Genomic DNA, 25,858 nt, shown 5'->3' on the forward strand with positions numbered 1-25,858 from the left:
TAAATGTTTTCAGCGATATTTCATGATTACACGTTATTTGTTGTACAGGAATTTTTGACTAGTTTTGATACATCAGTAATGGAAAGAAAACCAAACCAGGGATTTTCTGGGGTAGTACATGTGTGTGCATACGTATTTATACACACATACATATATATGAGGTTATATGTATACAAATAATTAATTTGTTGATCCAATTTTCACAATAACTATTCTCTTGCATATTTTATCAACAATGTACTACATGTACGAAATTTTTAATCGCAGAAGACAAAAAGATAACGTTCAGATACAAATATAACTTTGTAGTCATCATGATAAAAAAACAATGTCACACCTAGTAGCACTTAAACATGCATCACATATTTTTTCTTGCTTTTAACAGTCATGAAAAAATTTCAGTGTCCACACAACTTTGGTCAGTCATGTACATTACACACACCTCTTATTGTAAAATGTTGCTGTCTAAGTTGAGAGTGTTGGACAGGAAGTCAAGAAGCATATGTCTAGGACGGGCAAAACTATTTTTGTTCTTGACACCAACAAGATTACTCAGCATACATCAAAGTAGCTCACCTGTCTATTGCATTGACTACATACATCTTATGAGAGAGTGAAGCATCCAGTGTTAAACATACTTTTCCCTTTCACTCTTTCAAATAAGAAATAATCTGGCTTGAAAAGAAGGAAGAAACGAAGTGATAGTTCAGCTCAATATCCTTATTTAGAAGTACAGTTGCTCCGAGTAATGAATAACAGATGTACAATTATATAAATTATTCAACATCTACATAAAAACCAGAACAACAAAAGGGATAATATGGAGACAAACCCATATGATACACATTATGATGCTTTATTCTATTTCCCTAAATATTTTCACTTCCTTTCCCTGATATTAAGAGAACCACCTTTTTGTACATCCTAAAGATCCTTGATACTAATTTCCATGTGTATCCAACATCACTGAATAAAGATACATTATTTTTGGGATAATTCACAAAAGTTGTCCAGAGCACAACCATCACTCCTCATTAACCATCATCTATCTTTGTCCAAAGAATGGATGAGCATTAACCCCTCAACACCATCACCATCATCAGAATGCTATTGACTTGGTATGCAAACTGGTTGCCATGGTTACTAACAGGCTTCGTATATTCCTAAAGAGAAGTACTGCAGGTGGAATGTTATCGACCATGAAGAGGAATTTTCACAGAGTCCTCAAAGACACTAGATGAGACAAAAATGTCCACAGCTCCTCTGTGTGAAATGAATAACAATGTTCTTTAAAAAAAGAAGAAGAAAAAAAAACCTAGCACTGCTCCTATCTAATTTCATGGGAAACCTGACAATAACTTAAATAAAATACCATCTGATGACGTTCTAGGGGCTTATTTGAAACATTAAAGTACAAATGTAAGTGTACAGACATTCTTCTTTTATCGATGGTGAAAAAATAGGAACAATGGCTAACTTTGGCTCAGTTTTGTTTTGAATAATGAATAAATAGTCATAAGCATTGCACACTCAGAGAGAGTGCAAAAGTTAATCATACACACCCATATCAAAGGATCATACTTTCACACTGACACATTTTTTATTTTCCCTACGAGGGAGGTAGGCAATTACCACTAGTCTGCTGAGAAGACTCACCTATTCCACATCATTTATCTATCTTTCTTTACACAGACCTTTGATACTGCTACATTCCAGCAAATTTGTCTCAATATGCTTCTCTGCAATTTCATAACTTGAGCAGAAAGAACCCTGCTTCACTGAATTTAAAATTAAAATGAGTATATATTCATATATGTATTTGATAATTTGTGTGCGCTTCGCTGCAATTTTGCTATGATGAGCACAAGATGAGATTAAGGGAATGCCCTCCTGTGTGCTGTACATGTTCCAAGGGTTGGGGGTCGGGAGTTGGGGAGGCTAGTACGCCTCCCTGTACTCGTGGTGCCACTTTTGGAAGTTGACGTGAAAGGCCACAATGCTACCGGTTGCCATGCCAGCGATGATCGTCCTGCAATGAAGAGAAGAGAGAGGAGTAGATGTACATTAAGGAGACATACATCCAAGGATGATTGTACACCAGAAAGAAAATCACAAGTGTTACCATGTTCTCTAACCAGTGGGATAGGACCTCAAATTCAGTCACCCTAAACTTGAATCCACATCATGTTGGACAGTCCATTCAGGTGTAACACTGCCTCCGTCAAACAGGAAGGTCATAGTGACACTATATGGAGATCAAGTAGACTTTGGTAATCTCTACTCATTGACAGTTAGTTTCCAGACATCTGTACCAATCATTGAAGCACAGTAAGGTTTAAGCCTGTCAGGATTTTCTTATCAACATCTCATGAACGCCTATCTTGATTTGTTCCGCCACCACTGCCAATCTTCAGTTGTCCTCTGGACCTCGTACCAACACACGTTATGGTGATCGTGCCTTTTCCTCCCTTGCTCCTAAACTATGGAACAATCTTCCCGTCAGCATCCGACAAGCCAATACACTAGATTCATTTAAGTCAAACCTCAAAACATATCTCTTTAGGAAGTGTTATCTGTGTCGGTAGTGTACTAGTATTTGTAATTGTTGTCATATATATGATTGTTTACTGTACCTATATGTTGATTGCTTATTGTTTTCTTCTCACTCGTTCTCTATCTTTGTTTTTCCCCAGCGCTTAGAAATATGATACTAAGCGCTTTATAAATGTTATGTATTATTATTATTATTGTTATTATTATTATGAAATCAATAACCAAAGTGATTATCTACATAACTTCTTGTCTTTCTACCTATCTATCTCTCTATCTGTCTATCTATCTATCTATCTATCTGTCTGTCTGTCTGTCCATCAGTATATATATCTATTTGTCTATCAATTTATTTATCTATCTATCTATCTCGCTATTTATTTGTGTTTCCATGAATATGTATGTCTGAAATAACCTCATAATCACTACTATGTGAAGACTAGGGATTACATCACTTAATACTTCACAAGTGCACTGGGAATTAATCCCCTTCAAACTTACACCAGGAATTAAACATAACAAATCAAGAATTCTCCTCTCTTAATGGGATGGTATAGTATTGATTGATGTGAGGATTCAGCTTTTTAACTTTTTACCAGGTACTAATAAACCACATTATGAAATGTAAATCTCAAATTGCATACAATTCCAGGAAGAATTCTAAGTTTATTTGATGAAAATTGGTTTTAAAATGCCTCAGATATCCAAAAATGATGTAAAACAAAAGGGATCCTAATAAAAGGTGGGTCTCACCTTTTATTAGGATTGCTTTATTTTGGATATCTCAGCCATTTTAAAACTGATTTGCATCAAATAAACTTTAAATTCCTCTTGGAGGCATATGCTCCTACATATTTGATGAGAGGTTTCTCATTATCTCAAAAACTAATCATCAAAAATGTTGGACAACCTGAAGCCCCACCTAATCCGAATCTGTATCATCCATTTGACCTTGACAGCCATACTTACAAAACTATTCTAAATGTACTGTATCAAGCACCTTCCCCTATTCACCTTTGTTTATACACAAGGCATGACACCAAACACCAAACACCACTATATCTTTCCCTCCCCTTCACTGACTAAGATGTGTAGATACAACACCGGGAGCACTGCAGTGTGAAGAATACACCTCTGGACTTAATAAACGGACAAAAGATCCTGTCTAGAGCAGATCCTGTGTCATATTCTTCTGACACGAGGGAACATCAATGGTCTGCTTGTTTTAATAATTCATGGATACCCCCTCCCTTCTTGAACTGAACTTAAAAATGGTACCTGGCAATGCTTGGGTTTTAATCATGGCAGAGCCTTCTGAGTACATGTAAACAGTCACTACACCCTACAGTCTACCCTGGGTAAAAATAATTTCACATTATCATTATCATTACACAAAATACATAATGATGAGCTATTTGCATGCTAACCTTTGTTCGTGGGCGAGGTCTAGGGCGAGAATGGAGGCGTCACACAGCGGAAAGGTGTGCATCAGCTTGTGGTCGTGGGTCCGCCACACCTGGACGACTCGGTTGTCGCCCCCAGTGACAAAGTAGTCTCCCTCTGGCTTCATCTTCACAGCCTGGAGGAGGAGAAATCACATTACAAGGATGGAGGTAATCATGATGAGGTAGTGACAGCACAAAAAGTAATGTGTTACATATAAAATGATTTCTGTTTCTAGGAATACCATTTTCCAGTATGAATCAAAATTAGGATAAGTCTAAAGAGTTTGGTTTGTAACAATAGTTTAATGCAAAATAACAGATGTTCTGGCTTTAAAAATTTCAACAAGACAAGAGGAATGGAAGAAAGTAGCTAAGAACAGTAAGGCAGAAATGTACATAAACAAATATGTGAAAGAAAGACCATCAAACATGATTTGATTTTCTTTGCAATATGCTTGTTTGACCAAAGGTGACAGCATTATGAAATGTTTACCTAGTCAGAAATGAATTATACCCAAACATATCATGCCCTTTATCATGTGTTCAATGGAGATTGGACAACATAGGTCTTCAAATACTGTACGAGCTGAAATTTTTGCGGTGGTTTTATTTTCGCGAATTTCTCGAAGCGCCTTTGAACCGCGAAAATAACAACACGCGAAAATGACAACGGGCGAATAACTAAGTTCAGCTAGACCCTCGCAACCGCGAAATTAACAACACGCGAAAATGTCCTCCAAGTAGCAATTCGCAAAAATATCTGCACGCGAAAATTTCAGCTCGTACAGTACCCCTTTTCAAGGAAATCAGCATGAAGAGATTATGGCAACAAATAGATGGAGGGGTTACTACATGGTCCATTAGTAGACACTGGTAGCAGAGACTCCAACCCAAAGCATCTCTCAAACAGGAGATTTTTCCACATGAACCCCCTTGCAAACAGGGCACAAAGTGCAATGTCCCCCACGGCCAGGGTCCAGGGTCCACTGAAGGGCCCTGGAAGCTCTAGGAGTTGTAGATCCTCTGTACTATCTTCGCCTTATTTTTAAACATAACAATATATGACAAAAGTAATGTTGGGCTGGAGAATGCAAAATTTAAGCGGAAGATGTACAGCTAGAGCAGGACAGAGGAAGATATTGAGAAAAATGGCCTTAAAGCAAGAGATCTTTTGCTGTAAGCGTAGAGTTGGAGTCTCTGTGATAGTCAGTGGACAAATGAATTGCACTCACATGAAGGTTGGCCTGGACATCGGTGAGGTTGAGGAAGCGGCCATTGAGGGTGTAGGAGCAGATGTTGCCCTTGTCAAAGGTGACGATGATGACGCCCTGCTCGGCGGCGATGGAGCAAAGGCGTGGCACTTTGCAGGCAGCCGGAGGGGTGAGAGACTGGAGGAGGTCTCCTGATACTGTGTGTACCAGACAAGCACCACCTGTGGGGGACAAGGAACAATACTTCAAAGCATATGGCATACCCAATGAATTGACATTCACCTGTGTGACACATCTACGAGGCAAGACACTATGACATCAGCACTCCAGTGATGATCCTTTTAAAAACTATTGCTGTAATTTGCATACACTCAAACTGTCAGTAACCTCTATTGTCTCTAACATCAAAATCTGGATGTCGCCTGATCAGTCCATGAAGTATGCTGCAATGAGCGTATTGTAGCAATGAGAAATAAAAATGCTATTGAAGATTCTTCCAGGGTCATTTAAATGGAGACAAAAATTCCTTGTCATTTCACAGATACAGCTTGATGTTAATAATAATAACAATAATAAACTTTTTTTTTTTTGAACAGTGTAATTCCAATAAACTGTTCGATGCACTTTACATCCAAATTTGCCCCAAGGACAAAGTCAAAAAAGAATATTATAAGAATATGTTTTGTATGTGATACCCACTTTATGGATTGTATTTCTCTCCAAGAAGTTATAAAGCAAAAGTACCTTGTAATTTTAGATTCAATGTGCGCAAACATCATAAATGTATGACCAAATTTAAAACTCAAGACTGCCTGATACTGACCCTTTGACCCACTGACCACCAAACCCAGTTCAGTGCAGACAGCAACTGAGATGACCTCGGTGTCATGACCAGTCAGGATGGCTCGAGGCGTGGCAACCTCACCTGAAAAGAGATCAAACAGAGATATCATGTAATGGGAAGGATTGAGTGTAAGCACTGGCCTGATCTGAATAAGACAACAGAATATTATCAATACTTGTACTTGTGGCTTCTGTGGAGTAACTGGAATTCCCATAAAAAAAAAAAGGAAGAAGAAATAGATTCCTCTCACACCATTACATCAAAGGATAATAAAATCACCTTACTTGACAGTGGTCAATAAAAAAGAACAAAATATTGAGGTTGGGTGATCCCAAAACATTCTTGTCAACCCTAGCTTGTGCACTTACCTGTAACTTGTCATGCCTTTAGATTGTCACCTTATTTATATATCTCATAACTTGAGGAGAAATTCAGGTTTGACAGTGAGGCAGTCCTACAAAAGGGTAATAGTGATGCACTAGGGATGGGAAGTTCAATGTGACCTCCATCTATTGACAATCAATATCACAACATCTTTGAAGACACCAGCTGGTTACAAAACACACGGGAAAGGCAAAAACTGACCCAAGTGGGTTCACATTTAATAAGTATCCAATTCTAGCATTCAATATAAACTTGTCTTATTCATCAATCTATTGCATCTATTTCTATCTATCTACCTAACAATCTGTGTTTATCTACCTCTGCATCTATCTCTTTATATATCTCATTTGCATACACAGTATATTGCCTCCTATCTTCTCCCCTCTTATTTTTAAATCACAGACTGCATGATATCACATTGACTGCATACGGTGTAGATTATCACACCACTCACTCCTATTATTAATCAATTATTCTGTCTATCTATCAGTCTATCTATCTATCTATCTATCTATCTATCTATCTATCTATTTATCTATCTATTTATCTATCTATTTAGCTATCTATCTATCTATCTATCTATTTATCTATCTATTTATCTATCTATTTAGCTATCTATCTATCTATCAATCTATCTATCTATCTATCTATCTATTTATCTATCTATTTATCTATCTATTTAGCTATCTATCTATCTATCTATCTATCTATCTATTTATCTATCTATTTATCTATCTATTTAGCTATCTATCTATCTATCTATCTATCTATCTATCAATCTATCTATCTATCTATCAATCTATCAATCTATCAATCTATCAATCTATCAATCTATCAATCTATCTATCTATCAATCTATCTATCTATCTATCTATCTATCAATCTATCAATCTATCAATCTATCAATCTATCTATCTATCTATCTATCAATCTATCAATCTATCAATCTATCAATCTATCAATCTATCAATCTATCTATCTATCTATCTATCTATCAATCTATCTATCTATCTATCTATCTATCAATCTATCAATCTATCTATCTATCTATCTATCTATCTATCAATCTATCTATCTATCAATCTATCAATCTATCAATCTATCAATCTATCTATCTATCTATCTATCTATCAATCTATCAATCTATCTATCTATCTATCTATCTATCTATCTATCTATCTATCTATCTATCTATCTATCTATCTATCTATCTATCTATCTATCTATCTATCTGTGTATCCATCTATCCCTCCCCACACACACACACACACAAACAAATGCCCACACATGTACAGTTTGTATCTCACCATGTACATGATTATCACCCAGTACCCACTGCTGCTTGGCACTCCAGTGCCACACCAGAAGGGTGGCATCCCGGGAGCCTGACACAATGTAGCAGTCCCCACCGACTGGGCACTCAGATCGGCCCAGGCAGGTCACCATGTCCCAGTGACCGTAGACAACTTGGGTCACCTTACCTGGAATGGTGCAGAACACAGAATTACATATAATTACCAAATCACACTGATTTCATTTGTAGCAAAAAAAAAAAAAAAAAGGAAAAAAAAAGAGCTGCTGAAAGCTGTTTATCCAATAGTGGCAAGCCAGTGGAGTAAAATGGAGTGAAAAGAGGCCTGAGTTTCCGATCCTAGCAGAATCTTCATCACAGGCAAAATTGTGACGAAGATTCTGCTAGAATTGAAAGCTCAGGTCCCTTTTGACTCCTGATTTCTTTTGCATTTCATTGCTGTATAGGGCCTATTGTCCCCTGCATCCTTATTTCTACCATAAGTCTTTCTGACATTCTGATTCCTAAATTGGTAAAACTACATAGAAGAATAATGCTTTTGTTTCTTTCTAAAATTGGCAAATTTTTGTACCAAATTTCTTCCTGATCTTAGGTAGATTTTTTCCAGTAGAAAATATGCAGTGGAATTCCAAAATGCCAATCAACAAACCTCATTGAGGATATAATGAGTTAACAGAGGTGGACAGTGGACAGAAAAAAATACAAGTACTGCCCATGTGGTCTCATTGGGCGTTGAAGCTGAGACCTCTTGTTGGACCAAAGAAGGACAAGGTAACTGAGTGGGCCACTTGTGCCGATCTCTACTCACAGGTGTCTGTCAAGAAGACCCTGAAGCTCTTGTCCCAGAAGCCACAGGCCATGATGTAACGATTGTCTGCTGTGGCCACGTAGCAGGATGCCTTAGACTTGATGTTGGAGTCCATGGCCTCCAGGATCTGACGCCGATGCATACCAGTCTGAGACACTGGGATAGCAAGATGATTTGAAAAACATATGTATGTATATATATATATCCCAAAACACATAAATAGCACACTGAGAGTAGTGTAAAAGTGGAAACTTTCGCGGTGTGAAAATTCTTGCGCATTTTGCACATCATGAAACCAACCCGAAAATAAAACCACGTGAATATTCTTGCCTGTGATATGTACCAATATGTAATTTCTCTAATTCCACAAAATTAAAAAAGGGTGAAATGTCAAATTGATTTTACCTGAATGCACAAAAATTGTAACTCATGCAAAATTTCCACTTTTACAGTAACTTATGTTGAGCTTTTACCGCTAAAGATTTACTTCTTAGCCCTTCAGTGTCAGTGTGAGGTCTGCACTAATGCAATGGTATGTAGAAAGATCCATCATACATTGATGTGGTACTAGTACACTTTATCCCCATGCATAGTGTTTATGATGCACAAAATAATGGTACAGTGTAGCTAAAATGGTAGCCTTCTTATCTAGCAATGTCAGCACATGGATTTAACCAAAACTATCACAATTTGAAAACTTTTGAATGGATGGTCCAATTTTCCTCAAACACCACTGATGCGTTCTCCTTATATTTCTGCATCCAATTAATGCACATGTATAGTTGGGGTAAAGTCCTTCAAAGGCCCAAACACTATTTTCTGGACTGTTGAATATTAAGTTATATTACATGTATACTTTTTATTTCAAAAACATTTTTTCCCCCTAAACAGCAAGGCCTGGCCCTCAAATTTCCAGAAGGACTATGCCACTTACAGACCAATGGATCAAGTTCAATCAGGAGGTTTTTTCCAGCATCCATGGAATAGCCTGGTGTACCTGGAACACCTGACAGGAGAAATTGGGGTAAGGAGACAAAAGAATTATGTAACATGCAGCAATGTCTTCAACCCCCTCACAGCTGGGAGGGATCTTGGCAGCAACATCATATGTAAATAAGATAAGGTGATGCTGTCATGGTCCAACAAGTCTCCAACTGACCAACACATACATTTTTACTCATTTCCTTTTTTGAAAGGAACCAAGAAAGAAAATTAAGTAAGTTTGCATAAACTTTTGTTTTGTTGCAATAATGAAACAATGATGGCTTTACAATTCTATGGGTGAAACGGTTGTAGGTGCTGCTCCCCAACCATAAACATGACTTGTACTTTATGCACAAACTAATGGGAGAATTGTGGGCTAATGAATTTATCACCACATAGCTAAATGACATAACACCATATCATTATATGGTTGTGAATGGTATCACTATTTGGTAAAAGAGAACCTTTGAAACTCCTTTACTTTCTTCTCATGAGTCTGATTTTGATGAACTCTTAGCATTCTGTCCATCTGGTTCTACCTTCTTTATCTGAAATCAATTATATCATGTTGTTGAAATGCAATTGGACAAATAACCCCCAATCCTATCAAATCTTACCTCTACTCTACCCCCACCTCCTTGCCCTCCCCCCCCCCCCCCTGCACCCCCACCCCTCTCTTCTACCAACTCACCAGCTGTTTGGTTGTTCCACCTGTTCATGGCAAAGGTCTGGTTGCAGGCCACAGTGATGATGGCTGGTGTGGGGACCATTGGGCTGGTGTTAGCTGCTACATGAATGACCGGTGAGTTGGACAGGAACTTGATGATCATGAGGACCTCTTGTTGTAGCTGGTCAGTGTACATCATCGGGGACTGATGAAAGGGACATTCAAAAATGGGATGGGATGCCTTCCATGATGGACTTCACTCAAAATGTTCACACAGCACTGTTTTACTAACTATATACATGTCAATGTCATGTCAACATGTCAATGTTATGAGCTTTTGCCTGCCAATAAATTATCTGCATTTAGCATACTCAGGAAGGTGTCTATGAGAAATGTGTGTTACCGCAAAATCAGTTTGTCCTCAGCTGGTTAGGCCTACTTAGTGTACCTCATGTGGAACGTATCAAGCATTGATTTCATTTCAATACTTCTGGTCAATTACAGGTGACTCCTGAGAAAGAGATTTTATACTGCTCTCACCCAGCAAGTCCTTTGGTAATACTGCTATAGGAATTGTTGTCTTGTCTTTAGAAAATCGGCAACTCTGGATTTTACTGCAAATCCTACACTGCAAAAAAAAAAAAACAAGATTAAACTGACCTAATCAAATTCACTTTCAATCTGCAAAACACACAACTCCCCTCCCCCTCCCCCCTAAAAAATGCAATTTAACAGAGAAACAGAAAAATCTGATCTTTCAAATATGTTTTGCTAATCTGAAAATCATTCATAAATTTTGGAATTAAAGGCTTCCAGGAATCTTGCACCTAAAACAAACAATACTTTAATACATTACAAAATTAAAATACATAATAAAAAAAGACACATCACCAAACTATGGATAGTGTGGCGATTGGGTCTTGATGAGCTGGTATGGTTCTGTCTCATTGCTGGCATTCCTAAAGCTAGTTTCATCAACCCTAACCTTACCTTAAAAGATTTAGATGGAAATCCACATGGTAACTGACATGTACATTTGATATAGGGGATTTATTTGTCCTGAAAGCAACATTTTGTGACAAACGTGAACACAATGTATTGATGTGCTTCCTGAATACATCACTCATACAGAGCTACAGTGAGGTAATATTACATGTCTACTATTCATTTTAGAGGGTTCTCTCCCTCCTTCCGATGACTAGATTCATGAATTCTCTGACTCTTGATTTTGGTGATCAATATTGGCCTTACCAGGTGCATAGCTGAACTCCTTGGTGGATGTGGCTCTGTCAGTAGCTGTGCTGGAGTCTGTCCAAAACTTCGGATCTGATTCTCAATTGCCTGGAGAGAGAGATATGGAAATCACAGAAGACATTGGAAGAGACTTGTGATACAGTTGATGCTCAATAGAGGCAAACGCAGGAGCTATAGCAGTATTCGTACAAATTAATCATCCGCACAAATGAGTTGGATTTTTTGTCTCCAAATGCATGCACATCTATATTCATAAGCATTCTTGCAAATGAATGCTCAGCTGGTCAGAGCAACCTTTGACCCTGTAAAAGATGAATCAATAAGGACAACACCACCTAAACCAATGTATGTGCATGCATGTATGTGTGTGTGTGTATGTGTGTGTGTGTGTGTGTTTGTTTGCTTCATTGTATATCTGCACAAAAACTTTGAAGAAAATCCATTTAATAATGTAGCTTGCAGATGACACAGAAGTAGACCTTTTGAAATTCACCATTTAGACTATATAACTTGGGACACTGAGGGCGTTGTATAGATTTTCTCTGAACAGACCTCCAGAGCAATTATAGTACACACACAAGATATGTGAAGTAAATTATGCTCCTCAGACCTTGTCTTTGAAGTGATACAATAGATTATAACATATCTATTATAGATTTTTGCTCTTAAGTTTATTACCAATTTAGAGTGCCTGAAAACAAACAGTCTCATCAACATTTAGTTTACAAAATAATGATGTTGCCTTTTAAGACAAAGGTCATTTGAGAGTGAATAGAAAGACGTTATATGTGCACATGTCTGTGTGTTTTGAGTCTGACCTCTCTCATAACTGGATCATCAATGGACTCCAGGTCAATGCTGCCCTCGTAGGTGAGGTAGTAGAAAACATTGGTGGAGCGGACGGCATCCAGACCCCGCTGCTTGTAGCCAAATATCAGATCAATCCACTGATGAAGCTGACATGACACAAACTCAGATTCCAAGGCCTTCACGGATGGGAAAGCAAAAACAGAAAAAAAAAAACACTCTCCATTTCACATCAATACTTCCTTCAACTCTTTGCTGCTTCATGTAGGCCTACTGACCTATTTTAAATGATACTTAAAAATCTACTTATATATACATTGAACAGAATAAATGATGAAACAAGTACAGACAAAAAATAAAAAAATAAATATGTGAATTAAAACATAAAAACTAAAAGTCATTCATCTGTAGGAGGTTTTCTTTTCCCATCACAACATTTTGCGGTGTACGTAAAAACAACGTTTGGGCTTAACTTTCCATTAGATTAGAGTTTTTGGTTACGCATTCTCTGAAAATGAAAGTGATAACACTGTAAAGTTGCAAATGCTCTGTGGTCGTCACAATCACAATACTCTCTGTTTATGCTGTGCATCTTCTTTCATGATGAAAACACTACAGATATACAATCTCTATGACCCTTTTGATACTGAGGCATTGGAAAACAAGACACCTGTCACTGATTGAACTGATTACAACACAGAGTCACTTCTATCTCTGTATGATAACAGACAACACAAAATAATGGAAATATGAATTGTTGAAACAAAATACATTGTCAGGCCTACTTAGATATTGACCTATGTGACCTTATGTGGGTTTTATGATGCAAGGTCACATTTAAGAGAGCTATAACATGACATTTTACGACCAGCCCACCCTCCTCCCTCCCCCAAAACTGACCAGTCGGTTTATCCTGATGAAGTCTTCCGGTGACTTGGCCCAAGGTGGAAGGATGACATCATTCACCTCGCTTCCGTCGTCAAGGTTACCAAGGCGGTAGCCATTGCTGTTACAGAACATCTCAGGTAGGTAGTAGAACTCTGGGATCAACTCCTAACATTGAGAAACAAAGGACGATAGGTGGTATGAACAATAACAACAACAACAACAACAACGACAACGACAACGACAACGACAACGACAACGACAACGACAACGACAACGACAACGACAACGACAACGACAACGACAACGACAACGACAACGACAACGACAACGACAACGACAACGACAACGACAACGACAACGACAACAACAACAACAACAACAACAACAACAACAACAACAGCAACAGCAACAGCAACAACAGGTCCTAAGAGATAGATAGATAGATAGACAGACAGATAGAAAGATAGATAGATAGATAGACAGATAGATAGATAGATAGATAGATAGATGGGGGAGGGCAAACTTGCCAATCAGCATTCTTCTTTATTAAGTCATAATTCCTTGTTTCATCCTACTCTGTACCTATAAGCTATATCATATAGGTTCATCAAGTACCAGACTGCTTGGATTTCAATTTCAAGTCAATTTACATTTATTCTGCATCACAGCAATAAAACAAGACAATAAGAACAGGTGAGTCGGGTAGCACCATAAACAGTCGATTGCTTGTCAAACAAGGTACATCCTTTCTGTACATGATAAAATGAAGCTTGACATTTGATATGGAGGTGAAATGAAAAGTACAGTACATAAAAATAGACCTGGAAATGCTGGATGAACACGATGAAGTAGTACAAGAACATTTCTTCAAATGGACATAAGATTTTGGGATATTCTCCTGTGGGCACTTATGAGACAGAGGAACAGGAAAAAACTGGACCACTGGACATATTGTAATTAGACAATGAGTTTGCCCTGGAGCCGTCTCACTATGCACATAAGGACAAGACTGCACATCTACTGAATTTTACAAAGTGGAAAAATGATCATACCATTTACATCACCTCGATTACCCAGGGTAGGCTCACAAAGAATCCTGCCATAATCTTGACCAACAGCATCATCAAGTACCCATTTCTTTAACATGTATCAGAATGACTTTTAGGGTAAAACATTTCATTTAATGACAAACTCCAAGCTGGATTGAACGAAGAAACTGCTGTTTGAAAACCCTTGGCATCCCTTCACTATTCCCCAGCATTCCTACGTCCCTATACCTTGACATCTGAGGTATCCCTCTGGCAGTTCTTCCAAGCCGTAGCCATGGAGGAGAACGTCCTGGAGGCGTGGTCAAACTTGCCTCCCTGCAGGTTCAGGAAGTAGGTGGTGTATGGCTCCTGTACATGGGAGAGGAGAGAGTAGAGGAGAAGGTGTACTTCAAAGCAAATAAGTATTGTTGAAAAGATATGCTTATGAACATTGAAGTTGTGATGTGCTCTAAAATGGGTGTTGTAACTCCAAAGTGTGCTGACTCGTCACAAACTAAGACTTTTCTTGGTTTTGCTCCAGTCTATGATAAACTTGCTAGGCTTGCACTAAAATCATTCATGTGATGAAAATACAATATATATGTACCCATCTTTCTACAGTCCCCTACCAAACTGATTTATATAAATTCAGTTACTGACAGTCCATCCATACATCTTGCAATCAAACAATATACTAACATAAGTGTGAATGTGTATTCAGCTCCAACATGTACCGTAGCTAAACTGTGTACATGTTCAATCACTCAATGTGTACACATTCATATATCCCTCTATCCTAACTACTTCATCCATCTGATAGTCAAAATTAAATCTGACGTACATGTGCACAAAAATATCTATTCTCTATCTCTCTGTCCACATTCATGAATACACCATAAACACCACAGGTTTACATACATCTGTCAGTTTGTCAAGAGGTCACAGATCTCTTTTTTCACGATTAGTCACATGAATTTCTACCTCCCTCTCTCTCAATATCTCTCATGCTGTCTTTGCCTTTCTTTCTCTTACCAGTCTCATGAGCCACATGAGAGTAAAGCCCAAGGTGGAGTAGTGGGTGCCGTAGTGGAATGGTGGGATCTTGTCGTCTTCCCAGTTCTCGTACCTCTCCTGGAAGAAAGCCTTCCGACTAGGATTCAGCGCTCCCATTGGCTGAGCAGAGAGAAACAAAGAGAAAAAGAGGTTGTAAACAAATGAATGAATGAATGAAAAACTGCATAGAAGGATAATCATTCTCACAACATATGTACATGAAAATCTTTGCTAAGTGCAGTGATATGATTTTTCAACAACAACAAACATATTGTAATTGTAACAGTAGTCACCCTTTTATCACATTACGAGCACACAGATTTTCTTCACTTTCAGACAATCTTATTTGCGTGACGAACCCATCTACTGTTGAATCAATGAAGCTGCCAGATGACAACAGATATTTTACATATATGCAATAAAATTATAAATGTTACTTCTAAGATTCTTCATGAAACAAATACCTGAAGAGGAATTTACCCTTTAGAAGTACATGTGTGGATTCAGTGAATGCAAAAATATTACCAGAACGCATCAGTGATGTTTGAGAAAAATATGAAAATTTGTTCAACAGTTATAAATCAATAATTTTGTGATGCCACAACAGTACAACAATATGAAGAATATATAAAGATAATTCCACAGATTTTCATATTTCTTGACATACGTTTTCAGAAGAGAGCAAGAATTGATATCACCCTCAAAATATGCTAACAAGTCGAGATAGAATGCACTTTTCACTCAAAAGGAAATTTTGTGGGATTCTCTTTATATCTTCTTCACATTGCTGTACTATTGCGGCATAACACATTGTAGCTTTCCATCCCAGTGAAGATGGCACATGAATTTAACCAGATTTTTAAAATTTCATAACTTATGATAGCTTGTTTAAATTCCTTCAAGTTTCACTGAAGTGTTTGACTGAAAAAAAAAAAAACTACATGAAAAATTGGGGGAAAATTCTCCTTAAAAACACTACATAACAATGATACTCTGAGGGACACATTCTAATTTGATAAACTGCTTTTGATGAGGACATCACTGAGGAAAGCTGGTGGGTACACATATCAGGGGAGAGTTTTGGAATGCACAGCTATAAATAAGGACAAACTATTTGATAATTACTGGAAAAGCCTTGGGAATGTCAGTCAGTGATTTGCTGCCACTATCTTTGTGCCAATATTTATGGAACCGACCTTCCTCGGGCTCATTCTACTTGGCAGCTTGCAAAATCAAAGACTTAACATAGTCCTGTCCCATAAAACATATTAATATACTCTCCTACCCATCTGGAACAAATGAGTTTGACTAGTAGTAGACTTGCTAAGGGGATAAACGCTGCATTTTTAGTACAAATATCCTACTTGGCACAGATGTTCCCTAGGGCAATTGAAAGATTTTCATCTAAAGAGACACTCTGTATCTATGCAAATAAGCCTTAATTAACATAATTTATGCAAAATACATATAAAAATTATTCAAAAATATATGTGCATCCAGCAGAAATACCTAATTCGGTAGAAGTATTCTATAGAGTGTGTGGAAACAATTCCTGCAAAAAATGATGTTATACCTATGTAAATAAACGTAAAATTTGCATAGTTATGCAAGTTATTGAGCAAAAATCTGCATTTTTGAAAGAATTTCTAACCTATTAAGCACTGGATCTTGTAGTACAAAGTTTGAATCTGGGATGGATGTTCCTTGGGTCAAAAGCAAATGATCCATCTAAAGAGACAAACTGTCTCTATGCAAACAACCTGTTATTTGCATAATATGCATATCAATACCTATACATACATAATCAGAACAAACAAAAAGCAATCATGTGACAACGTCATAAATCCCTTTAAACTTGATATCCAAAAAGCTAATAGGATAAGACAATATTCTCGCAACAACACTCTTCAGTTGCCTGAATTGTTTCCATATTATTTAATCAATCTAGGCATTTTATGCATAAATTATGCAAATAAGTATAAAAGAGATGAAATTTCGAAACATATTGATGTTTAAAATCATTTTTACTATCAATTTTCCCTCATTGCATAAATGCTTAGAAGGGTGGGAAGCATAGCAATCGATAGTGACACTCTTTAAATATGATTATGCAAATATACTGTAGGGCCTACATAGGAATATCACTGATATCGTGCAAATCGGAACAATATTGCTTACAAAAGGAACTTTTTCTTTTCCTTGCAAACAGTACACAACTGAGGTCATGGTTAGAAAATCATTACAAAAACACTACCATAGTGAAAGCATAATTCTGATTTTCCTTGTATTTTGTAGGCAACCAAGCGAACAAGAGGCTTTTTACATCAAACTGATTTTAGATTTGTGCAAACTATGTGGATGCCAGGGTATCTGCACACATTAAGAACTTACAAACTTGAGTTAGAAACAAAGGCTGTTTCTGAAAAAAAAAAAAGAAGTTCCTTCATAACCCCTCAGTATACTACGAGCTGCTATGGCATGGAAACTGTGCTAGGAAATTTATATGCAATAACATTGTGAAAAGGCAATAATGTATGCAAAAATTGTCATGTGAACAATATAGGAGATGTTATACTTTAAGTCAAATAATCTTAGTCTCTGACTTAATATCAGTCAATTTCAACAATAAATCAAAGCAAAAATTATATGTTCATAGCCATAAAAGAGTATATTAGATGGCCTCTACAATTACTAGGATGTGATTTGTCAACAGATCGTCACATGCTACTGTTTGCGAGGATCGTAAATGTGATATTCTCCCGGGTTGTGATTGTTTTCCCTTGGGATAATGTAACTCCCTGGCGGTCCAAGGAATGTTATATTCCACCACATACCAGCTTATACCTGTATAGATGATCATGACCTACATGATCTTGAAGCTTTTTCCAAAAATGATTATGTTAACTGGTTTTGTGTAAAGAGGTCAGAGGTTAAAATCAAAAAAAAAATACACAGGTAAAAATGTAAAAGGTAAGAATGTCAGAGGTTATACATGTGTGCATCAAGATTAACTTTCATGCGACCCATTAATATATCAAATGCAATGACAGTGATGGCTATACTATGTCACTGAATTCCATGTCCTTTCTTACTTATCAAGAGGAAACAAAAACACATGAGAGGGGAGGGCTTAACATTTTTTCGATAACCAACAAGGGAATCACTGTCAGGTAGAACATGCACAAATATGTACTAAGTTTCATGATACCTTGATTCACAAGAAAATGTGAAATATTGTACTTTCATTACAGCTTTGACCTTTTGCCAGGAAATTTCCTCAGAATCTCCACTAGGTAATACATGTATATATTAAGTTTCATGAAAAATCCTACAACCATAGCATAAATATCAGGGAAATAGTGAAATTTTGAGTGCTCAATTGACCTTGATCTTTGACCCCTGACCTTTGACAAATGACCCCTAAATTCCCTGGAAAATTCTTGCCAGTACAAAGTATCAAGTTCCATGAAGATACCTTGAACCATTTGAGAGATACGGAGCAAAAAAGTAAAATTGTAACATTTTCACCTGAACTTTGACCTTTGACCTCTTGACCTAAAACTCCCTGGTGAATCTTATTTTGATAGTACATGTATGCAGTCACTACCTTCATTACCTTCAGGCATTGCATAGATATGGGAGAAATAAGGAAATTTTGAGCATTGACCTTGAAATATATGACCTTTGACCTCATGCCAATTTTACTTAGAAACTGCTTAATTTATTGCCCCATCATACGCCATCCTTGGACCAAGTTTGGTGAAATTTGCTTCATCCAGTCTTGAGTTATCGCATAAGCTGATACAATTTCTTAAGTCGACCTTGACCATTGGCTTCTGGTACATTCGGGTATTACTATGCACAATATGCTAATAAATTAGGTGGTATTTGCATAGAGAAATAGTATTTTGAGATTACAAACCATTTCCTTTTGACTAAAGGATATGCATACTACTTTGGTAGTTTTTATCATGAAATGCAGTTTTTAGACTGAGAAAACTTTGAAAATAATGTTTTTACTTCACTTTCTTCAGTATTTATGTAAATTAGCTGGTAATGATGGTTTAATTATTCAAATTCTTTTCTCATTTTGTTTCATAGAGTATTTCTAACGGGTTAAATCTATCTATATTACGATGAGATCTAAGGGGTTTTTTTTAATTGTTTACAAATCAATTTGCACAACTTGCATAATTATGCAAATTTTATGTATATTTACATAGGTATGAAATCCATTTTTGCAGGAATTGTTTCCACATACTCTATAGAATACTTCTACCAAACTAGGTATTTCTACTGGATGCACATATATTTTTTGATAAATTTTATATGTATTTTTGCATAAATTATGCAAATTTAGGCTTATTTGCATAGATACAGATTGTCTCTTTAGATGAAAAAATTCCAACTGTACCGAGGAACATGAGTGCCAAATAGGACATTTGTACTATAAAATGCAGCGATCGGCCCTTTTTTCGCCCTTAGCAAGCCTACTATAGTGTCATATGATCCACTGTAGCATCATCTCTAAACAAGCCGCATATTTCATGCTGCTTGACTGTCTTCAAACCACACACATCAAGCTTTGTCCTTAGGTAGGTCCTTCACCCCTTCTAATCATGGCAATCTTGTCTTTTACATAATCTACACATCATTCTTGTGGTCTGTGTTCCTAGAGAAATCTACACCTCTCTATCTCATACTTGACATACTTATGTACATTTTCGATATACACATTACAAAGCATTTGTCTGTCTGTGCCTGTTTTAAATAGCTGTCTCTCAAGAAATTTGATTTACTCTGTTTCAAGCACTTTGAATCAATTAACTGCCTGTGAAAGTATTTTCAGCAACATCTCTGACATGAGAGGTCTTACCAGAAGAATCATTTTCATCATAACTGTGATCACAATTACCCTTTTATTACTATCATTCATCTATCATTGTGATCAACATCAATATCTACGTTATCAATGTCACTATCAACTTTATCATTAGTGTTGTTGACATTATTGTTACTGCCCTCTATAGGCCTGTGTGATACGGCCTACACTGATGTTCATCATTCATGTCCATGCACTTTTGGTGTATTGCCCTTACATCGACTGCGCAAGCACCACAATGTCATGAAATAGATCACATCTGATTTTTTTTTTTTTTTTAAGGTACTTGCACCCTTGTTATAGATGTAAGAAATGGAACCAAAAGCATCATTAACACAATCCCAAGAATCAGCTGTATCATTTTTATTTCCACTCTCATTCTCTTTGTTTTCCTATTATTCCATTTTTTGTGTGAATGTGTTAGACTGCAAATCAAATCCTAATTGATACACAAACAGAAAAAAAAAATGAAGCTTATGAACATTGTTTGCACTAACTGAATCAATGCTGTACAGCCTATTATTTTGTACCACTTTGGCACTCCATAGGTAAATGTTTGTCAATGCAATGTAAGAAATGAAAGGTTTATGATAGAGGCATAGAGTTGCTGTTATGACAAGTCACCTTTGAAAGATCTCTGTAGTTGCTTGGTAATGTGAGGTCCAGCTCTTGTGAGTCATAGTTGGTGAGCACCCAGGGAAACACTGGGTACTGGTTGAGATCGTTGTAGGTTCGTCCTGAAATCAAACACACAAAATCATCAACCACATACCAAAAACATATACTGTACTTTTAAATTAGACATGTATGTTTTTTATTCACATACATTGTATGCAATGAAAAAATAACAAAATTATAAAAAATTGCAATTTTTTGGTCACCATAATGTTCATGCGCACTTGGACATCGACTGGACTTCATGTAACGAGTATCATGATTTGTCTGTAGCATTTTCAATTCTTATTACTAGCTGCTGACTGCAAGCAGTAAAGAATGCTGGGATTGCCAACACCCCTCTAATCCTTTAATACATTGAAAAGTGATACAGAAGCCATGTTTACACAGAAAAACATTCATTGATGGTAGCCCCATTGACGATGAGGTTGCCTTTATTACTGATCTGTGCGTGTGCTAACTACAAGTTCTCTTCACATGGTCCCTAACTTTAGTTAGTTAATTTTATATAATTTATACATTGTATAACATATATGAAAACTGAAAACAGGAAATGTAATCCCACTTTCGTTCCTCATCTTTCATTTGCATTGGCCGACAGTATCAATTAAAGTTTGATTTTAATGTTCGCTATCAAACATAACTTAAAAAAAAAAAAATCAACAGGGTCCTGGCTTGCGTTGATTTTGGTGTGAAGATTTACAAAAATCTGGCATTATCTTGTGCTTAGATTGGGCACAAATGCAAGTATGTCATTCCAAATGTTCCAATTTTTTATCATGAAGTTGCAGCATGACAATATGAGACCCAGAGTTCTTTTGAAAAGGAAAACACACACAAACACACACACACACACACAAACACACACACACACACACACACACACAAAAGAGGTATTCCTCCCCCCCCCCCACACACACACACAGAAGTTAGTTTCAGCTTCCATAAAGCGGTTCAAGAATAAATTCCCAGACAGAGATCACTGTTAGACTTTGCTGGAACCATCCAGACAGATCTATCCTTCATTCCCAGGATTGCAATAACTTGCAAAGTACCTGCTATTGTGTTGAGGTACATCAGGTACTCAAAGTTTGAGATCTCTCTCCTCTGCCATGCCGCCGTCATGTTGGATGCCTTGAAGAGCTGACGAGGCGTCGCCAAGGAGACGTGTCTGCCGGACGGAAAGTACACAGAGAAATTTATCTCATTGAGCAATATCAGATGGACTGCAACTGTTACTGAGCCACTGCAAATTCTGACAGCTAGCATACTGGTTCTTATCGCAATATATGAAAACTACAAATCACTCATAACTTTTGCATGGATGAAATTAAACTGATATTCTACACAAACTTTATGTTTTGATTTGAAAATCTATTTCCATTACAGAAAAAAAGGTTATTCCTTGTCAAGATGCTATATCCTTGAAGATTTGGCTCTGAGTTTTTCTCACTCAGAAAACAAGCATGTGAGAAGTGTACAGGTTAAAATGAGAAAGGCCCTTGTTGCAAACACTCAGGATATTATCTTCATGAGAGACAGTATATGCAGTGTGGTTTATCATTATCATTGATGGCTCTTTAGTTTGAAACCAGCTTCTTAGGATTCTTCAAGACAACAAAGCTTCTTGAAGCTCAGGTCAAATGAGTAATTTTCTTTTTGTTGTAGCCCCAGGCAGAGCTCACATACCTGATCTTGATGTATCCTATCTGATTACCAAACATATTCAATTCTAGCTTTCAGCTCTTGATGGATCTAGATTACAACCGTTGCACAAGAAAAAATGGTTGTAATTGGAAGCATTGTATGCACTGCATGAACATGACGCACACACATACAGTGGTACAGGGATATATTCGCACATATAGATGATCACAGACTATTTCTGTTACATGTGGGATGTAACTTACACTTCGTACATACAATGGGCACACTTGATGAGGAACAATAATACTTTTTTTTTTTTAAACTTCATCTCGATCAAATAAATCTAAATCACTGTGACATCCCATGCCGAGTTTATTCAACCAAACGAGTAATGTCATCCATGTGCAAGAATATAAATCATTACAATGAATAAAACAAACATTCATGAATACATATACTAACAGACAACTACTATGCTGGAAAGATAAAAGTCTTTTGTAATGTAGCATGCTGAATTGATTATGCAAGGTTTTCATGTAGGACGTTTTTTTTTTTTCTTTTTCTATTTCTGACTTCTCTTTGCATGAGAAACATCAAACATGGCTTGTTAGGAAATGAAACCACACGGCGACGATATAAACAAGAGAATATGAAGAGCTGACGAACTTCATATACGAACTGAGAATAAAATTGTATGCGTGCTGAAATTACAAAATGAAATATAAATGTAGAATGGGGCGGGGAGAGGCTTTTGACTGCTGCTTGCAAGCTGAACATCTGCTATGAAAATGAAGGGAACGATGCAATGAAGCTGGTCAGTTTTGGAAACTTATTGCAGTTTGACCCTCGAGGCAGCGGCAAATCCTTGTTTATTGGATTTTGTCTTCATTGCAATAAATTGGAGATGAGAAGAATCAAATCACAAGACGAGATGCGACTGTATGCCGCACTCCTACATATCGTCTGCCACTTCTCCACACTGGGGCCCGAGGTAGAACTCCACTTTTCATTTGTCTGATTCTCCCTTCATCATCCTAATTCAAGGAAACATGTGTTTCATTTCACTCACAAGCACTTGATATGTATTTTGGAGCAAGACTCATAAAGTATACCTGTTGCTGTAGAGCAGAGTAGAGCACATTGATCATTTGCCTTAAAAACTTGCCATCGATATCATGGCAATAAAAACACTAGCAAGTAGTACAACCACAGAGACTCCTACAACAAACTATCAGTGCAACATGGTAATTTGCTGGTCACTCTGATAGATATGAAAGTTCATATTATCATTTTTCCATTGCATGATTACTTTGAAGAAAAAAGACAAAGATTTAAAGCAACCTTGATAGCATGACCTTTAAATACTTGAATTGATATGGGGCATCTCATAAAGGTGCTGCATTTTGTGCACATATTAGTCCGGGCATTATTGAATGATGTCATTAACTACTTAAACTGATGGCACATACATGTAGAACAATGGATGACAGCATGTCATATGTACACTTTCTTGTAATTTTTTTTTTTTTTTTTTTTTTAAACATGGGGTGTCTGCAATGCTGAGTCAATAATGTTCCTCGTTCAACAGAACAATGCTCACAAGATGGAGTCACACTCAACTGGAAAACTACAAAAATATGATTCTCATTTTGCCAATTAATTCATTCAGATTAGATTATTTGTGAACTCTGACTTTAGTAAAACTAGCAAAATTAGTTTGCAACTATCCATGTATTCATACAGAATATGTTACATGTTTTTTTAATGTTCCATTTCATAACCTGTTTTCACAATTGCTCAGCTTTCTCTGATCAATTGGTACAATGTATATTCATGTACCCAAGTCTTCTACAATTATCCTCCTTTGACTGAGGGACTATTGGAAACATTCAATGTCCTGCTTAACCCGTTGAGGACAGGCCGATTTTGCTGTACGTTAACACACATTTCACATAGACACCTGCCCAAGTATCCTCGGGACTTGTCTTCAACGGGTTAACATATACTGCACACGCCATATATTTCACGAATGGAGACTTTCTAACGATTTCGCGAGTGGTTAAATTCGCGCTCGTGGAGTCCTTTACAGAACGGAGAAATGTGTACGCATACGTCACATTCATATCAGGAAGAGTCAACATTTTTGCGTATTTTTAATTTCGCGAAAAGCAGCTGACTCGCGAAATTCGCGAAAATAAAAACCTTGTAAAATATTCAGCGTATACAGTATAAGTTTTGGGTGGTACTGATGATGCAACTGGAAGTACAAAGGGGTAGGAACTATGATAGTGGGCAAAGAAGAAATGCAGATAGGCTCCCTTAAGTATAATGCACTGCTTATCTGGTCTAAGATTTTTCAAAATTTATCTCTCAAATTATGAAAAAAAAAATCTCCTGAAAGCACCAGACTATGAGAGAAATAGAAATATATGGAAAAATAACAACTAACTAAATGCTACAAGATACATATGTGAGGGGAACAGAAATAGAGAGAGGCACAGAGGTAGAAAAAGGTGAAAAATTGGACAGAGAGAGAGATACTGTATACACAGTATATTTTTCGGTGTTTATATATGTGTGAATTTCGCATGTCAAGTGAAATTCGTAAGATTAACAACTAAAAAATATTGCCTCCCTGGCCACAAATCCGTTGGATATCCCCTCCAAGGTAAGATATCACTAACTTCTTCCCTGAATAGAGATGATATTTGTCTCATATTCTTTGACAGCGGCTCTTGATCGTGAACTCAATCACTCTAGTATATGGCAAATGCAGTAAATATATATGGCATAGAAAGAGAGGAGAGATTTAAAGGCAGATGAGAGAAAATAGAGAAAAAGTGAAACAATAGATTACGGACAGAATAGAGAAAGAATACACATCTGACACATACACTCAAGACATGCAGAATGATCATAGAATTTTAGAATGAAAGGAATGTAGTCCAAGATGAGAAAGACCTCCTCCTACGCCTCAAATTTGGTTTTGGGAGATGGATAAGAGATGCGTGTATCTGTATGCTTCCTCAGGCAGTGGATTGTCAGCCGAAATGACATGTTTGACAGCTATGTTTGTCACTTCTTAAACAAACTCTGGAGAAACTCCAACTCCCAATCTTGGAGACTGGCAAAGGAGTGTTTGCTTTGGGAGATACTGATACCACCATCACCACCGTGGGGCAGGAAGGAATACAGGGATCACTGTATAATGCAATCGGCATCTTGTAAGTAGGATGATCGCGGATACATAAACAAAAAGCACTGATGCGTGAGCTCTTTATTTGCTATTTTCATCTGAATTTATTTAGCCTTTCAAGTTCAGATGCTTATAAGTCTCAAAGCATGAAGCTAAGATTTTTCTTTTTCTTTTTTAGAAACTGACTGGACACTTAGTCTGGACTTTGAGTGAAACCATAGAA

The 25,858-nt window shown here is 37.0% G+C and overlaps 1 protein-coding gene across 1 annotated transcript in view; it reads right to left on the reverse strand.

Annotated features, from left to right (window-relative positions):
• Nucleotides 1–1,891: 1,891 nt before the first annotated feature.
• Nucleotides 1,892–25,858, reverse strand: part of LOC140234698 (neurobeachin-like) — a 421,843-nt gene continuing 397,876 nt past the window's right edge. Inside the window, 15 exon segments of the mRNA XM_072314734.1 lie at nucleotides 1,892–2,029; nucleotides 3,978–4,129; nucleotides 5,228–5,427; nucleotides 6,030–6,131; nucleotides 7,742–7,915; nucleotides 8,555–8,710; nucleotides 9,489–9,560; nucleotides 10,230–10,410; nucleotides 11,457–11,546; nucleotides 12,278–12,445; nucleotides 13,167–13,319; nucleotides 14,432–14,551; nucleotides 15,215–15,355; nucleotides 20,742–20,854; nucleotides 21,848–21,963. Of these exon segments, the coding sequence (XP_072170835.1) occupies nucleotides 1,939–2,029; nucleotides 3,978–4,129; nucleotides 5,228–5,427; nucleotides 6,030–6,131; nucleotides 7,742–7,915; nucleotides 8,555–8,710; nucleotides 9,489–9,560; nucleotides 10,230–10,410; nucleotides 11,457–11,546; nucleotides 12,278–12,445; nucleotides 13,167–13,319; nucleotides 14,432–14,551; nucleotides 15,215–15,355; nucleotides 20,742–20,854; nucleotides 21,848–21,963 (2,029 nt within the window). The 3' untranslated portion in view covers nucleotides 1,892–1,938.

The sequence above is a fragment of the Diadema setosum genome, chromosome 11 (genome assembly GCF_964275005.1).
Source record: "Diadema setosum chromosome 11, eeDiaSeto1, whole genome shotgun sequence".
Classification (NCBI taxonomy): domain Eukaryota; kingdom Metazoa; phylum Echinodermata; class Echinoidea; order Diadematoida; family Diadematidae; genus Diadema; species Diadema setosum.